Genomic DNA, 18,693 nt, shown 5'->3' with positions numbered 1-18,693 from the left:
ATAGGAGCGAATGGATGGCTGGGAGGCTGAGGTGGCAGGGGAAGCGCGGCCTGCAGGCGCCATGTTGGTGCCCTGCGTCCAGAATATCTCCGGGACATTTTGGCTGATCCGTGAGCCTATGTCCCTCGGGGATCGGGATCTAGAAGCTGAAGAGGCCCTGGATGTGGAGCCCATGCTTACCGGGCAGTAGAGTACTGTGGAGTGGCTCCGGCTCGTATGTAGCTGGTTTGGTCGGTGGGATCTCCCTGCCTAAGCGGCCATCACACAGCGCGGTCGAACCATGCCAAGGTGGTCAGCAAGGGAGGTGGCTATGAGGTGAGAGGGGTGGCAGCAGCACTGAGTTCCGTTCCCCGATCCGGTCCCGAGCGCGCGATCACGCTATGCGGCAGGAAAGTCCGCGGCTTCGCGACGGGCACTAGGCCGCAATTTCAGAATGTCCCCAAACTCGCAAATCTTGGTCTCAAAATGTTGCTGGGGGTCAGATGGAACCCGGTGGGGTGAAGAAAGGCCCGTAGAAAGCGCCCTGCTGTAGGATGGCTGCAGATAGAGTCCGGGGTCGGCGGAGCTCTCACCTCGAGCATCTGGCTCCAATGGCTGCTGGACCGGAAGTCGACATGTATCAATGTTAAAAATGTTTGTAAAAAATGTTATTTTAAATGAGCAGTGATTTACTGATGCTTAAAGAGGAAGCATAAAAATGAGAAATAACAATAAAAATAAAAAAATTCCTTTCAATATAGTGCCTGGGGGAGTCTACCTGTAAAGTGAAACATCTGTACTGTGTATAGAAGCTGCTGTAGAAATAATTGCATTTATAAAGCAAAAAAAAAACGTGTTTCCTCGTAAAAAGCTACGTCTGGGAATAGACAAAGCCTTTTACAGGGAAACGTGTTGGAAGGAGACAGGGGTTGAGACGTTATGTTACTGTGATCCGGGCCTGCTGAGGGTATCCAGAGTCCTATCTTCCTCTAAGCTGCCTGACTGATTTTATACAAATATAAATGCAATAGCTGTTTTAATAAAATTTCAAAGCATACATACTGCACCATGAGTTCTCCTCTTTGCTTGTCCATATATCACATCTTGTTTGAGATAGAGGTGAGAGCCGGGTGTTGAGGCTGAGCTGCATGTGATCCATTCATCTGAGTGGTGTAAGGGCCTGTGATCAAGGATCTGCATGTAATATTTCACATCCAGAACTGTATATGATCTCCTATAATTTAGAGATCATTTAATTCTGGTAAGAGGCACATCTCTTCACATGGGTGGAGCACTGGAGAATTTTGCATATCACTGGGAAGCGGTGTATTTTATTTGCACAATTATTTGGAACCAACACCAGGACATTGATTTTGTTTGAATTTTACTGCTAACACGAAATTTTTTTTCACTAATTTAATATATTTTTGTTTTTGTATTTTTTCACTTATTGATTTATTACCGAATTAACTAGCATATGGGATAGATAGCGAATGTTGAAACTGTTTTATTTTGGGGGCGTGGCCGGCAGCCGGAGGAGATGGCTGCGTGAGAACAGAGCTCCGTCTCTCCCGGTCTCTCCGCTGACTTACAAGCGACGTGGGTAAGCATCTCCAGCTCCTATTCCCTACATAAGACACCGGGGACCCTATAGACCGTAATGGGGAAGCGCAAAAACCACGGGGGACCCCGTAAGCTCACGGACTTCTTTGCATCCACGAGTACCCCGCACTCCCAAGATGGCGCCAAGGCCTGTCCGCAGGCCGGGGGACACGGGCGGGACGCAGGATCCATCTCTCCCTCCGCTAGCAGCAGGTCGTCCCAGGGGATCTCCCCGTCCCAGAGCCTGCACAAATCTGCACCCAGGAGGTCGGAAAGCCACAGGTGTGCTGGGGACAACCGAGCAGGGGACATATCCCTAAGCAGCACTCTGGAATTCTATGAAAATATTAAGGATTTCCCCACTACAGGACAACCCCTCACGGATGTCACTATGAAAGAGATGCTCCTCTCTATTAATGGCGCTTTTCATAGAGAAATTGTAGCCTGTGTTAGTGGCATCAAAACGGAAGTTGTTGAACTTGGGGGCAGAGTGGATCATATAGAGACTAAGATGGAGGAGTTTTCTATTGCCCACAATGAGCTTGTGGATGCTCATAATGAGTGGGGAGATGATCTGGAGGCCTTGAGAAGCAAAATGGCGGACCTGGAGGATAGGGCCCGCCGGAATAATATTAAACTTAGGGGGGTTCCAGAGTCTATCCTCCCTTCTGAACTGAGATCTTATGTGCAAGCTATGCTCTTGGCCCTTATGCCTGAGACTCCGGCAGCAGAGGTGGTGGTGGACCGGGCACACCACTTACCGAAACCACAACACCTGCCAGATAAAGTGCCAAGGGATGTCATCGCCGCATCCACTTTTTCCATGTCAAAGATGACCTCATGAGGTTCTCACGGAAGCATTCCCCGCTGCCGGACCCATATCATGGACTATCCGTTTATGCTGATCTGTCTCAATTTACCATGAACGCTAGGAAGAAGCTGATCCCATTAACCAAGCTGCTCAGAAACAACCATATAGTATACTCCTGGGGATTTCCTACCAAGCTACTGATCATCAAGGATGGTCGCACGCATGTTATTCGTTCAGTGGATGAAGGTTTCGCATTGACCAAGCAGTGTGGCCTCCTTCCGGATCCGCATACCTCTCCTCCTCGCTTGGATCTGCCATCTCGCCTAGAACCGGAGTGGCGCCAAGTCAACAGATGAAACTTTGCGACCATCTAGTTACCTGCAATAGTTCTTCTTTTTTGTCTTTTCAGCAGGTCTATTGAGGTTCTCTGTTTTTTGTTTTTTGTTCTTTTTTCTCCTGACCAGCAAGCTGGAGTTCAGGAGCTGACCTGGTGACCGGTGCTAATACCCCCCTCACCATTACCTGCGATTGGATCGCATGATGGGGTTCTCCCCATGCCTCTGTTTCCTTGTTTCCTGTTACTTCCATGTTTTTTTCTTTTTTATTTCTTGTTATTTTAGCCTCACTGCTAGCTACTTATACCTGGAAACCACCTGTCCTGTGACCAAGGATGTCCACCGCTCATCCATCCCGGTGAAGAGACGTTGCTCTAACTTGAACTCTCGGTGCATTGTCTGCAGGTACTGCTTGTGCTTTGACTCAGTATTGTCTTCCCTCTCCACATCAGTCATTATTGACAGGGGAGCCCTTTTAGTTTCTCTTTTTTTTATCTTGTTTTTGTGCTACTTATGGGACTGTCCGATGACCTGATCTTCATGGTACCCCTTTAAATAGTTATCCAAATACTTACTATTAATGCTCATGGACTTAATAGTCCGTTCAAACGTAGGTCTTTGTGGAGGGAGGCTCGTGCCCTCAAGGGCGATGTTATATGTTTTCAGGAGACCCACTTTATGCGATCCAACTCACCTAAGTGCACTGATAAATCATATCCCCATATCTTTGTTTCATAGGGCGACTCCAAAAAAAAAGGGAGTGCTCATTTCCATTAAACATTCTGTGGCCTTTCATTTGCACGAGTCTATTTCGGATGTGGCAGGTCGGTCCTTAATACCGATTTGCGATATCAACAATATTACCTATACCATTGTAAATTTCTATGCCCCAAACAAGGGCCAGATCAAATTCTTAAGAGCATTGGTGAAAAAGGTGGATCGCGTGAAGAAGGGTCTTACTGTATATTGTGGTGACTTTAATTGTGTTGTAGATCAAGCTCTGGACTGCTCTCCAGCTCAGGAGCGTGTGAGAGCTACTTTGCAATGGTTCTTGCACACCTCTGATCTGTATGATGTGTGGCGTTGCCTTAACTCCATGGAAAGGGACTTTACCTACTATTCAGCCCCTCACAAATCTTACTCGAGATTGGACTTGTTTGTGGCTGACTTACAATTCCTAAGAGCTGTTGAAAAATCTGTGATTCATCCCATATCCTGGTCTGACCATGCCCCGGTTTCGGTGGTGGTCTCGGAGCCTCACACAACTACCCCTGTCCATTTATGGCACAACAACGTCTCGTTGCTCCGGGACCCGAACCATCGGGAGCGGTTGGGTGGTCGAATCCGGGAATATTTTACTGACAACGACACACCTGAGATATAGGTCTTCCAGTTGTAGTGTGCTCATAAAGCGTACTCGTGGGGGATTCTCATTCAGCAGGCATCTAGAGTTAAAAAGGCACAAACCCTGGCTCTCCGTACTTTATTGTAGAGACTTAGATCACTAGAATCGGCCCATAAAGCGGACCCCAATCAGAGCCTATTGAATGAACTCACGGAATGCAGACTGCAGGTTAGATCCAAGCTTTTGGATGAACATTAGCACCTCCTCTTCCTTAGTCGGGGAAAATGTTAGAAAACTACTTGAAAAAAAGACAACAAAAGATTAAGCTGTCCTCCATCACAGACCCTAATTCTCGCACTCAGATGCACCACCCTAATGAGATTGCTAATGCATTTTCAAATTACTATACTTCACTATATAATCTCAAGGATGATGGGGCTACCCCACAGCCTACAGATTCTCTTATTGACACTTTTTTGGACTCACTCCAACTCCCCACTGTCACAGACCACATGCTACAATCCCTAAATGCCCCCATAACTGAGGAGGAAATACAACTGGCCATAGCTTCCCTACCCCCCAATAAATCTCCCGGGGCGGATGGCTTCTCAGCTGAATATTATAAGGCATTTCGTCAAATCCTCTCTCCATATCTTTGCAAGATGTTTAACGCCTCTGTCCAGCGCTCCTCCTTCCCGGAGGAGATGCTTCAGGCAGTGATCATGGCACTTCCAAAATCTGGGAAAGCTCCTCAAAACTTTCGCCCCATTTCCCTTTTAAATACAGATCTCAAGCCTTATGCCAGAATAATAGCCTCCAGACTGGTGGAGGTAACCCCATATTTAGTCATGGCTGACCAGGTTGGCTTTGTGAAGGGCAGGCAGGCGCCAGACGGTACTAGGAGGATGCTGGACCTTGTGCAGATAGTTGAAACTCGGAAGGTGTCCTCGGTATTCCTGACGTTGGAGGCTGAAAAAGCGTTCGATAGGGTTCACTGGGGGTACCTTAGAGCGACACTCACTAAATTTGGGCTGCGTGGAACTATATTCTCTGCCATCTCGGCATTGTACACCAGGCCGTCGGCTAGGGTGTTTACGTCTAATGCTCTATCTAATAATTTTATCATTACTAATGGAACTCGCCAGGGGTGTCCCCTTTCTCCCTTGATTTTTTCTTTAGTTACGGAACCGCTGGCTGAGGCCATTAGGAGTGACCCTAAAATTACTGGAATTAAAGTAGGAGGCAGGGATCACAAAATCAGACTATTTGCGAATGACGTGATCCTTACCCTGACTTCCCCTGCAGAGTCCTTGCATAACTTACAACAACAGCTAGACAAATTTGGGGCAGTCTCATACTATAAACTTAATGTAACAAAGTCTATGTGCTTGCAGGTCTTCTTGTCTCCCCAGGTATTGAAGTCCCTGAAATTGAAATATCCTTTTCAATGGACCACCAAGTCTCTCCCATACTTGGGAATTTCTTTGGTGGCGCCAACGTCTCTTACCTATCAGACTAACTTCGCTAAATTGCAATCTGTGGTCACTGGGGATTTGCAGCACATAGCTTCCTATGAACTCTCCTGGTTGGGTCGCATTGCTGCTCTCAAGATGTTGGCGCTTCCAAAGATTTTGTATTATTTTAAAAAACTCCCTATAGTGTTGCCGGAGTCCTTTTTCCGCTGCATGGATAAACTGTTTAGAAAATTTCTCTGGGGGGGTAAAGTGCCCAAAATCCCATACTCAACGTTGATCAAATCTAGATCTTAGGGTGGTGTTGGTTTCCCACGCCTTAAGTCCTACCACTCCGCCGCCATATTGGATCAGGCGAAGGCTTGGTTTGACCCGGATTTGGATAAATTGTGGGTATTACTGGAGAGAGCGATGGTAGCCCAAAGAGATCTACCGTCTTTGCTCCTTGCTGGTTTGACAAGGAAGGAAGTGTATACCCCCCACCTGTCCTCTTTGCGTGCTACCCTGAGTGCTTGGGGGGAGGTGCAGAACTTAGTGGGAATCCCGAGAGTTAAGAGAGAATTGACATTAGCTGCGTATGAATTCCTTCTTCCCTCTTTGAGAGTTCCGCGACAGACATTCCCGGACTCCTTTACATACCGTGATATCCGTAAGCAGGTCCAAACTCTTTCTTCTTTCTTCTTCCATGCACAACTACACCATTAACACATTAAGCATCCTAACCCAACTATTGAGGTGCCCTCTGAAATCTGGGACTACTTACATACAGAGTACCGCAAAACAAAAGGGCTGTCCTGGTTCTACCACAAACTACAACTCCACTATGGGAGGAGTAAGTCTGCTAACGTGTTGGCTTGGGAGAGCGACCTCTCGGTGACATTTTTGGAGCGCGACTGGCGGCTGGCCATTCGCTCCTACTATAAATTTACGCATTGCACTAATCATTGGGAGGTGGCTCTCAAAATCCTCCACCGCAGCTACCTGACGATGGCAAAAATGTTTAAGGACACCTCCACCTCATGCTGGAGAAGTTGCGGGGATAAGGGTACACTATTCCATCTACTGTGGCAGTGTAGGAAGCTTCGAGTTAAATCGTATTATTCCTATGAAAAGTTCTTTGCCAACTCCAATGACCGGAGCCTGCTGTTTGATCAAGAATGGAATCCTTGGTTACTGAAGTACCCGAACTGAGGGAGATTCCTTCACTTCGGGTATAACCTTCAAATGACAAATATGTGAATGATGACAAATGCTTATATAAGAGGCTGTTGTTTTAGACTGTCCTGTTGATAGTCTTTCTGTTAAGATTGTATGATTATCTCATGCATAATGGGCTATATTGCAATTTACTTATCACTAATTCTTGGTGCACCCCTTGTTAGCTTACGGGAAGATGGGGAGCACCCTGGGGCTGGGTCCCGGCTTCTGTGGAGAGGGGCATGCCCAGCCACAGTATTGTTCCCTTTTGGGGTGGTCTGGGGTGGCCCGACCCTCCTGCTCGAAGTGGGGGCCTGTAACTTGGGTCGAATCTCCAGGGGGTCTTGAAGTTACGGACTGTGGGGTGCGCTAGGTTCGTTCTCATAAAGCATTGTACGGCATAACCTTGTATGTATGCTGCTGTTCTAAACTATGTACAAGTACAATGTGTTTAATGTTTATTATATTGAAAAACTTAATAAAAACTATTGAAATAGAAACTGTTTTATTTTTTGCCTGTTTCCGGTATTTAAATTTATAAAGGTGCAGCAATCTTATCCTTTTTCTTTTAGATTTTAAGCGCAAGGTATATCCTACACCATCATTCAGCACGACGACGCGTTGTTGGCCCTTAATTGGGCTATGAGCAGGAGGGATGATTTACCATGGGAGCAGAAGGTGTTCATACGAAGAGCCCTTGACTTTTGTTTAAGTCACAATTATTTTTGGTATGGGATTAATTTCTTTAGCCAAAGGACTGGTGTAGCCATGGGCGCTAAATTTGCCCCCAGTCTGGCCAACATATTTATGGCAGAGTGGGAGGACAATTTCTTGTTCAACACAATCAGACCCGAATTAAAGTACTATCGTCATTTTATAGACAATATCATCTTTATTTGGGAAGGGCCCGAACAAAATCTTGTGTCTTTCATGCAACATCTAAACACAAACCAGAACAATATCAAACTAGACTTCCACTATAGTCAGAGTGAGATTCACTTCTTGGATGTAACGATTAAAAGGGATGTGAATGTCTTAACCACCAAGGTATTTTTTAAGACCACCGATCAAAATAGTTACCTCGCTATTCAGAGTGGCCATCACCCTAATTGGCTCAAGAATATTCCTAGAGGCCAATTTATGCGCGTTAGGCGCAATTGTACATCCACCACTGACTACATGGACCAGGCTGGTGTTCTGAAAGAGAGGTTTGTGGCCAAGGGATATGAGGAATCTGTCTTGGATAGGGAAATTGTCAAAATTCTGGAAGCACCAAGACCACTGACCCCTAGAGTAAGAACTAGGGAAATTGACAATGACCCCAAACAGTGGAGTTTCCTCTCTGATTTTTCTAATGATTATAAGAAAGTAGAGGATATCTTCAGACAACACTGGCCGATACTTTTGATGGACAGGACCTTGGGCCCTGCCCTACCGAGCAAACCTTCCTTTATTTACCGAAGAGCCCCTAATTTCGGAGATCGTATGGTGAGGAAAGTGATAGATCCACCTAAGATTTCTTTCTTCCCAGACTTGAAGGGGTGCTTCACGTGTAGAAGATGTAGAGCGTGTACTTTGGCGCCGACTAACCTGAGAAGACGTGAGTCCTTTCTCGTCCCTGCCATTGATAGATCTTTTAAGATCAAATCATTGATTACATGCGACACCACGCATGTCGTCTATGGTCTTATGTGCCCATGCAAATTGGTGTACATAGGGAGGACTAAACGAACTTTGAAGATCTGGGTGGGAGAACATATCACCAACATAATAAATGGCAAACGAGAACATAATGTGTCAGCTCATTTTCGACAGCACCATCAGAGGGACCCGAGTGGCCTGTTATTCTGGGGCATTGAACGGGTTACTGCACCGTGACGAGGGGCAAATTGGGTTAGGGAACTCTCAAAGTGTGAGACAAAGTTGATCTTCCTGACCCAATCCCTCGCTCCGGTCGGATTGAATATTGAATTGGACATCAACTGCTTCATCAGTGATTCCTAATTTCTGGGTGTGTCTATTTATTTACGTATTTATTTATCTATCCATTGAGATCAGGAGACTTGTCCCCGTGAGGAATCATGACTGACTATGCTTTTAGCATGATCCGGTATTTATTCCTTTTCAACACAGTTTACAGTATTTTAATAGTTGACATATATTTTAACCATTTGGTGTTTTTAACAAAATATCCTATGTTTTTACATGCTTTTTTACATGCCATATGAGATTTTATAAGATGATTTTTATGCATATTTATTGTTTTAGAATCAAGGTATACATTAAATATGGATCCCGGGTTCTAATTAGCAATATGATTAAGCAGATTGGGGTTATCGTATTGCATTATGATTTGGTGTTTATGCATTCACCATCATTGATTGTTAGGAGAATCGCAGGTAATGGGGCACCCGGAGTGACTGTTTGCCTCTATAAGAGTATTTATGGATGACACATTCGCGGGATTTCCTTCTGATTCCTGGTGTCTGCAGAGGTGGTTGTAGTTTGTTTCCGGGGGGTTGGACTTAAGGGCTCTCTGGACGGTATTTACCTTCCGGTGGTATGGGGCTCGTCGTCCTTCCGGTTGACCTACTTGCCTTGTGATTGGATGCGGCGCTGTTGTGCGCAGCATAAATGGGCTGTGTGCGTCGTTCTGGCCGCGCCCTCAGTTGAAGTCAGGAAGTGACGAAACGCTTCGGGGCGTGGCCAGACGACGCACCCAATCGAGGCTGACGGCTGTGGAGGACTTCCGGAACTACCCGATTTGACGTGGAAACATGTCTGTGTAGCAGGGAATGCCGACCGCAGTGGCCGCATAAGAGTGATGAGCTTACCTCTGTTTTATTACAAGTGAGTGCAATGCACTAGTGGAGGCATATCTTTTATTTCCACATACATGTGAGGAAGAGTGAGTGATCATAATTGAAGTGGACCACGGATTATCCCTTACTGGTGCCTGTCTTATCCTGTGGCTGTGTGTTACAACGGGTGGATATACACATGTGAGGTGGGCTCATTTATGAGAGTAAATGGGCATGGTGATCCGGTGAGTGGCCATTTCTTACCTTCCCCCTGCACTTGGTGGTGGAATAGAGGTGACCCTACAAGACCACACGGGACATTGAATACCTAGTGAGATGTGCCTACATGACCATATGAGGAAAGATTAAACCTATTTGTGTCATTGGTGATCTGGTGGTCAATGGAACTGGTGTTTATCATACCACACTGAGAATTACCCTGCGGGACCAGTCACATAATGTTTTGAGGACTGTTTTCAGTACTACACTTCATTTTGGGTGATTTGCAGTTGATTCTATGAGACATCTTAATGTTGTTTCTATTCTTTTATTAAATTTTATCATCAAATATACTCGTTATTTGTGCAAGTAGCAGCAATATTGGTTTAAACTACCACCAGCCTGGTGCTGGTGTTTCCTAAAGCGCGGAGATAGTTCTACAGTTTGGGCGTGAGGCTGAGGATTATTATTTATTATATCCTATATATATTGGTCTTATTACAGTATGTGCAACTGCCTCCTCCCAGCCACGTATATTACTCCAAAGGGTTCTGGGCATAGAAAACCATCTCTTAAGGTTTGACATATACCTTCCTCAGCTTCAATGCCTCCAAAACTGACAGAATTCTCATCCTCCTCCCTCTCTTCTTGTGTGTTTTGTGGCATAGGAACAATGGTGTCTGCATAAAGCGGTCCTGCGTGGAGTGTCCTGTCCATAATGCCACGCTGTGTCTGCTCCATCAGGGACACAACAGGAATTGTGTCACTGATGCATGCATCATTACGGCTCCCCATCCTTGTGGCCTAATCAAATGGTGACTGTTGTTGTGCCATACTCACACAGATAATCGTTGATGGCCCTCTGCTGCATGTGCAGCTGCTACAGCATTGCCAAAGTTGAGTTCCACCTGGTGGGCATGTCACAAATCAGGCTGTTTACTGGCAGGTGGAATTCCCGCTGAATTTCAGCCAAACGAACACTGGCTATGTATGACCGCCTGAAATGGCTACATGCTCTTCTGGCCTTCTGAAGCAGATCTTCCAAACCTGGGTACTTATTTAAGAAATGGTGCACCACCAAATTGAGGACATGTGCCAGGCATGGCACATGTGTCAACTTTCCCTGTCTAAGGGCAGACAGGAGGTTTGTGCCATTATTGAACACCACCATTCCTGATTCCAGCTGGCATGGCGTGAACCACCCCTGGGCCTGCCCCTGCAGAGCTGCAAGAATCTTTGCTCCGGTGTGGTTCCTGCCCCCTAGACACACCAATTGAAGCACTGCATGGCACCTTTTAGCCGGACTCATTGAATAACCCCATTTAGCCTGACTCATTGAATAGTACCTTAGGGAGTACTTGGGGTTCATAGGAGAATTAAGCAGAGGAGGGCATGGAGGAGGAGGAGAAGAGGGGGGTAGAGATGACAAATCTTGCATCATCACCACTAGCTGTATGGAGACGTGGTGGCATAAGACTCTGCAGCACTGAGCCCTGTCTTGCATAATTCCCAATTGCAATCAGAATTACCCAATGTGCTGTGAATGAAATACAGTGTCCTTGACCATGCTTGCTGGGCCACGTGTCACCAGTAACATGGACTTTGTGGCTGACTGCCTTGCCCAATGATGCCACAACATTCCATTCCACGTGATGGTACAGAGCTGGAATGGCCTTACGTGAAAAGAAATAGCGACTGGGAACCTGCCATTGTGGTGCTGCACATTCTGCAAATTCATGGAAGGGGGCAGAATCCACTTGATAGAAAAGCAGAAGTTGTAAAGCCAGCAGCTTTGACAAGCTTGCATTTAGATACTTGGCATGTGGGTGGCAGTGACTGTATTTTTTTTTCGCTCCAGCAGATGGGGCAGAGAATATTGCTGGCTATACTCTACAGCTGGTGGTGTGCTACTGAGAGATGTGCTGCAAGGACTTGGGACACCCTGCGTTATACCATCATCCTTGTCAGTGGAGGCTGCTGAGAGGTCATGAGGTATAGCAGAGGTAGACTGAGGCAAGTAAGGAGGAAGAAAGGAATTGAGTCCCTTTTTTGTGGCTTTCAGGTGCTGTTGCCAATGGGCTTAGAGGTGGGAGGTTAAATGCCTTGTCAAGCATGTGGTACCCAAATGGCTGGTGTTTTTGCCATGCTTGATGTACTTTAGACAAAGTTTGCAAATTGGTACAGAGCGATCAGCTGCACATGTGCTAAAAAAAGGCCCAGACAGCGGAGCTGTTGGAAGGGTTGCGGGAGATAACAGCTCCACAATGTGATGGAATAGGTTTGCTACTCTCTACTGTTCCATAACGGCTGCCTTGTTGGGGCTGTCCCTTACTCTGACTTTCCTCCATAAAAGTCACGCCAGTGACCTCATTATCGTCATTTCCTCCATCCTCATTACCACTGTAGACAACTTGACAATACGCTGTAGCTGGGGGAGCATGACTACCAATTTGTGTACCAGTGTTCTCGACTCTCTGTAGGCTCATGTTCCTACCTTCCTCAACCTCAGAACCAACAACTTAATCAAACAATGGCATCCTCAAGGAGCAATTGGCTGATGCTGTGTTCATAAAACTCAGCTGACTCCTCCATGCCTAATGCTGGGGCTATAGCAGGAATAGCTGTGGACAAGGAGGCAGACTAAGGCACTCTGGCATATGCAGTGGACTGTGCACTAGTTTCTGCTTGGGTGAAGGAGGATGAGGATGGTTTAGTAAGCCAGTCCACCACTTCCTCTGCATACTGTGGCTGGATAGCACGGCAACATCACTAAACAGGGGGAAATGATGCCTTGCCCGAGGACTGACCACGTTCACCTTTGCCTGTGAAAACATATGCTGCTGGCCCCCTCACAGTGCCATGGGAACATCTGTCACGCTTTGTTGGCCTCTTGGACATGATGGGGGGATGCTTATTACCAAAATGTAATAACGATATGGAAATGTGTACGTGGATGCACTTTAATCAATGGAAAGTGGTGTTTGGTGCACTTTAACCTGAGTAGTAATGCATAAAAATATACTGCATTACACATGCACTAACTCACTGAAATATACTGAGTAGACATGCAGTAACGCACTGAAATATACTGCGTTAAATGTGCAGTGACACACTGAAATATACTGCGTTAAACATGCAGTAACTTATTGCATTAACCAGCCCTGACAAAATAAACTGACACTAATGCAAAAACGAATAGTCACTAGAGATGGACGAACATCAGCCGGGGCGGTTCGCAAACGCCAGCCGCAAATTTTCTCAAAAGTCCGCGGGCCCCATTGACTTTAATGGGAGGCGAACTTTAAAAACCTTTAGGTCATATTTGCAGCCACAAAACACGTACTAGCTGTGCATAAATAGTCCCAGAACATGGACAATGTCATAACAGAAGTATTGCAATTGAAAAAGTTGCCCTAAATTTTTTATTTATTTTTTTACAGCAAAGATATATATATATATTTGTTTTCATAAATCAGCCAGAACTGACAGCAGCCGGTAAATACATTGTCTAATACATATAGGGTCCATTCACACATCTGTAAAATGGGTCCGCATCCATTCCACAATATGGCGGAACCTTTACAGACCCATTGTTTTTCATTTCCAGTCTGAAAAATTAGGCATTCACAGGATAAAGAAGTAAGTGTCGGCCATTCCAGGCCCCAAAAATTAGCCCACATGCGTTTACCTGACAGCTTAGAACGTAGTATTCTGTGGCTGAAGGTACATTAGGCATTCACAGGATACAGAAGTAAGTCTCGGCCAGTATTGGACCCAAAAATTAGCCCACATGGGTTTAACTGACAGCAAACTGACAGTTTTTGATGGCTAGAGGTACAGTAGGCGTTCACAGTATACACAAGTAAGTGGCGGCCCTTTAAAAGCTCCAAAAATTTGCTCACATGGGTTGAACTGACAGCAAAGAACTTTGTTTTTGATGGCTAGAGGTACAGTGGGCATTCACAGTATACAGAAGTAAGTGGTGGCCTGTATAGGCTTCAAAAATTAGCTCACATAGGTTGAACTGACAGCAAAGAACTTCGTATATGATGGCTAGAGGTACAGAAGGCGTTCACAGTATACACAAGTGTCGGCCAATATAGGCTGCAAAAATTATCTCACATGGGTTGAGCTGACAGCAAAGAACTTTGCCCCAAAAATTTGCCATTCAATGGACATGAAATGCCTTTTATGCCGCTGTATGTAGCGAAGCCAAGGACCAGGAATTGTTGTGGGTGGATGGCGGTCTGGCGGATATTTGAGGCCTGGCATGAGGAATTTCGATGAAACCTGGTCTACTGGTCACATGTGTTGAATTCCTCAGAGATCCATGCCTCATTCATTTTTATAAATGTGAGGTAGTCTACACTGTCATGAGCTAGGCGAGTGCGCTTATCGGTCACGATAAACGTGCTGCGCTGAACGTCCTTTCGGACAGGACACTGGATGGGGGGCAAGCCAACAGTTCCATTGCAAATTGTGCAAGCTCTGGCCAGAGGTCAAGCCTGCCCACCTAGTAGTCCAGGGGTTCTTCACTCCTCAGAGCGTTCACATCGGCCGTTAACCCGATGTAGTCGGACACCTTTTTTTACGCTCCAACATTTGAGCCACAGAAGCCTGCCTTTTTCCAGAACAACGTGACAATGGCATCATGGAAGGTGGAGTGTTGGACAACTGTGAGGAGACAGGAGAAGGGGGAGAAGAAGGAGAAGAGGCTGGACGGTGAGAGCATGGAGTGTGGCTTTGTGGGTTCTGACAGTTATTATCCCACTGGGCTTGGTGATGGGATTTCAGGTGCCTTCTTAAGGCGGTTGTCCCTAGGTAAGTGTTGGGCTTACTGCGACTTATGCGTTAACTGCAAAGGCTGCAAATGGCAACACTGGTGTCAGCAACGGACACATTAAAAAAAGCCCACACTGCGGAGCCATTTGCCGGCGTCCTGGGAGCGCCAGATGTGACTGTACATGGTTGATGGCTCGCTCCTGATACATTTGCAGTCTGCTTTGTACCTCTTGTGCAATGCAAGTTCTGCCTGCCTCTCCTCCCTATCTGCCGGTCCGTCAGTCCGCCAGTTCTACAAATAATTCGCCAGTAACTGTTGTCACTGTGTGTAGCACAGTTAACACAGCAAAAGAGGCCAAATGTTTGCAGGACTAAAATACACTCTTAGAAAATTATACTGTTAAATAACACCCCACTTCAATATGTGGCATGGGGGGGCACAGGTTTATTACACCAGTTCTACAAATAATTGGCCAGTAACTGTTGTTACTGTGTGTAGCACTGTTTACACAGCGAGAGGCCAAATTTTTGCAGGACTAAAATACACTCTTAGAAAATGTTACTGTTAAATAACACCCCACTTCAATATGTGGAAATTGGGGGGGGGGAGCATTGGTGTAGCACACCAGTTCAAAAAATTGGCCAGTGAGTTTGGCGCTGTGTGTGCCCAACTTCACTCAGCAAACTAGGCAATATTGTTGCATGACACAAATACACTTGAAAAAGTTCTCAGATAACACCCCACTTCAATATGTGGTATTGGGGGGCCACAGGTTTATTGCACCAGTTCTACAAATAATTGGCCAGTAACTGTTGTCACTGTGTACCACTGTTTACAGAGAGAGGCCACATTTTTGCAGGACAAAAATGCAATCTTAGAAAATGATACTGTTAAATAACACCCCACTTCAATATGTAGAAATTGGGGGGGGGGGAGCATTGGTGTAGCACACCAGTTCAAAAAATTGGCCAGTGAGTTTGGCGCTGTGTGTACCAGACTTCACTCAGCAAACTAGGCAATATTGTTGCATGACACAAATACACTTGAAAACGTTTATTCAGATAACACCCCACTTCAATATGTGGCATGGGGGGGGGGGGGGCAATTGGTCTATCACACCAGTTATAATACATTATAAGTGCTTTTGTCACTGTGTGTACTGTTGCTGCAGAAACGCTCAGTCTCACCACCACACCTGTCACAATGCTGCACAGTGCACAATAATAGTACTAATCCACTATATTATGCTTTCAACAAAGTATATTATACCATGGATTACCCCCCCCCCCCCTTTTTAGTGCACTGCACAGCAATACCAACAAATTTGCAGCCCTTTACATGACTTTTGTGGACATTAACAGAGCAATTTGTGTGTGACTGCAGCCAATCTCTAACTGCCCCTAAATTAACCACTGGATACCTGCCCCTATAGTAAAGAGACTGTAATAGACCCTATAACAACATTGGAGCATTTTAAATGATTTTTGTGGACATTGACAAAGTGATTTCTGTGTGACTGCAGCCGATCTCTAACTTCCCCTAAAGCAACCACCGGATACCTCTCCCTAAACTCAAAAGATACGACTAGACCTATACCGAAATACCAGCCCTCAAAAGGACTTTTATGGACATTGACAGAGCGATTTGTGTGACTGCAGCCGATCTCTAAATGCCCCTAAAGCACCGATTGGATACCTCTCCCTAAGCTCAAAAGATACTAGTAGACCTATACCGAACAATACCAGCCCTGAAAAGGACTTTTATGGATCTTCACAGCGCTATATGTGTCTAGCAAGCTCTTCCTAATGAGCACAGCAGACCTCTCCCTACACTGGCAAAAAACGTGTCTATTTATAGGGTAGGGCAGTGATGGCAAACCTTGGCACCCCAGATGTTTTGGCACTACATTTCCCATGATGCTCCTGCACTCTGCAGTGTAATTGATCATCATGGGAAATGTAGTTCCAAAACATCTGGGGTGCCAAGGTTTGCCATCACTGGGGTAGGGGGACTGTCCATGTGCTGGAATATTTCAAGTGTCACGGGTCAAAGTTCGCCCCAATGTAAACAAATATGGCCGCCGCGAACAACGCCATGTGTCTGAAAATTTGCCGCAAACCGACCACCGGGCGAACCGCAAGGCCATCTCTAATAGTCACTACACTCACACTGACTGAACTATCACTAGATTCACACTAAACTGATATTCTACACTGACAATAGAATCAGAATAGCACACTGTAGCACACTAGTGCTCTAGTAGCACTGAACAGATCCCTGTTCTATCTCTCTCCATGTCGACATCACACTACAAATAGCCGCTGTTGAAAGACTTATTTTTAGTGTGGGGTGGGACTAAGAACAGTGAGCCATGATTGGATAGAGTCATCATTACTTTCTCCAATTATGGCTCTGACAGTGAGTGCTCTGTGCCCTAATTGGGCAAAGCTTTCATTGCTTCAGCCAATCAGGGCTTCCAATGCACTGTGCGGCAGCGCAATGCATTGTGGTCATTTGGTCATCCAGTGGGCCGAACAAACGGTCGAACGCCCCAATAATTTGGGTGTTCGTCGGACGAGTGAATAGCCAATGTTTGGCCCGAGCTCATGCTAGTGCCAAACCGTTTACCCATCCCTATTGTTTATGTCCCGGCCTGGGAGGTAGCTAGTAGTAGTCAGTCACATTCAGCTGGACTTGTTCTGTAATGTAGAAGATGTCTTGTATTTCCTCTATTTTTCAGTTATAATGAGTGATGGGAACATATCCCGACATTTATATCAACACAGCTATTGCTGACACCTTCATCTAATAGTCAGGGAAGATGTTGGCCATCCAAGAACAGGATTGTAGGAGGGGGTTAGGTTTTGTCAGTAGACGGGCTTTAGGGTCAAAACTAATGTGTTTATTGTACAAATTGTGAATCAGCTTCCCCAGTGTAACTCACCTTGTCTCCTTTCCATGATATTCGCTCTGATTGTAGTGTAAGTTGCTGACCCTCTGAAAGGGACCCATCAAAGTGGCCCACGTGCTCCCAATAGGTCTTATTTATATCTTCAATTCTTGAAATCCAATTTACAATTTCCAGTGGGCTGGGCAGTTCTCCTTTATCATTAAACATCATGACCCTGCCATTCGGATCCTTGTACTGGACTTTCTTTACATAGCTGGACAGCTTAAAAAATGACAGAAATGATTATAGGTAACAAACATATAGAACGTTTAATAATTTATTGATTATAGATTGTTTATCTAGTTATATCTCATTTAGAGAATGCCATCGGGATGTGATGACCTGTTTGCTGAGCACTTATAATCAGATACATTTTATTAGGACTATTAATAAGTAATTTGTTTTGTGAATGCGATCGTTCCAGAGATAAATCAATAATTCTCCCCCTTTACAATACACTGGCTCAGCCTCATCTTGAATATAAAGTTCAGTTTTGGTCACCAATCCTCAGGAAAGATGTCAATGAATTAGAAAGAGTTCAGCAAAGGGCAACAAAATTAAAAAGGAGGACACAGGAGCTCAGCTATGAGGAATAGAATAGAGTTATTCACTCTGGAGAAGAGGAACTTAAGAGAGGACATGAATAGAATGTACAGATATATTGAAGGTGACTTCAGTAACTGCGACAAACTGTTTTCTGTAAGGTCCCTGAAGAGGACACACGGCCATGATTTGAGGTTAGAAGAAAGGAGGCTTACCTTTAGATTGTGGAAAGGGTTCTTTAATGTTAGAGCAGTAAAAATGTCCTTAGGAAGTGGTACAAGCCGAGAGTGCTGATAACTTCAAAAAAACTTTTAGATGTCTTTCTCAGAAATCAAAATATATGGGGCTATGGGAACTTTTAGAGAATAATAATCACACATGCACTCACACACACACAGGTTAAAATGGAAGGACCTGTGTGTTTTTTAACCTTTTAACCACTTGACCCCCAGAAGTTTTTACCCCATTCATGACCAGGGCATTTTTTGCTATTTGGAATTGTGCTACTTTAACTGGTAATTGTGTAATCATGCAACAATATGCAAATCAAATGTATGTCATTTTTTTCTCTCAAATAGAGCTTTCCTTTGGTGGTATTTGATCACCACTGTGTTTTTTTATTATTTAAATGAAAAAAGACCGATAATTTTGAAAAA

General features: G+C 45.2%; 1 protein-coding gene across 1 annotated transcript in view; it reads right to left on the bottom strand.

Annotated features, from left to right (window-relative positions):
* The window catches only part of LOC309564818 (vomeronasal type-2 receptor 26-like), a gene marked incomplete at both ends in the record, with an annotated part of 60,767 nt that extends 43,102 nt beyond the window's left edge, over positions 1–17,665 (bottom strand). Inside the window, one exon of the mRNA XM_082269501.1 lies at positions 17,489–17,665. Within this exon, the coding sequence (XP_082125627.1) occupies positions 17,489–17,665 (177 nt within the window). The remainder of the gene's footprint in view (positions 1–17,488) is intronic.
* Between the last annotated feature and the right edge of the window lie 1,028 nt (positions 17,666–18,693).

The sequence above is a fragment of the Pelophylax lessonae genome (assembly GCF_965119305.1).
Source record: "Pelophylax lessonae genome assembly, chromosome: 1".
NCBI classification, from domain to species: domain Eukaryota; kingdom Metazoa; phylum Chordata; class Amphibia; order Anura; family Ranidae; genus Pelophylax; species Pelophylax lessonae.
This window is presented reverse-complemented; position numbering and strand designations above follow the sequence as displayed.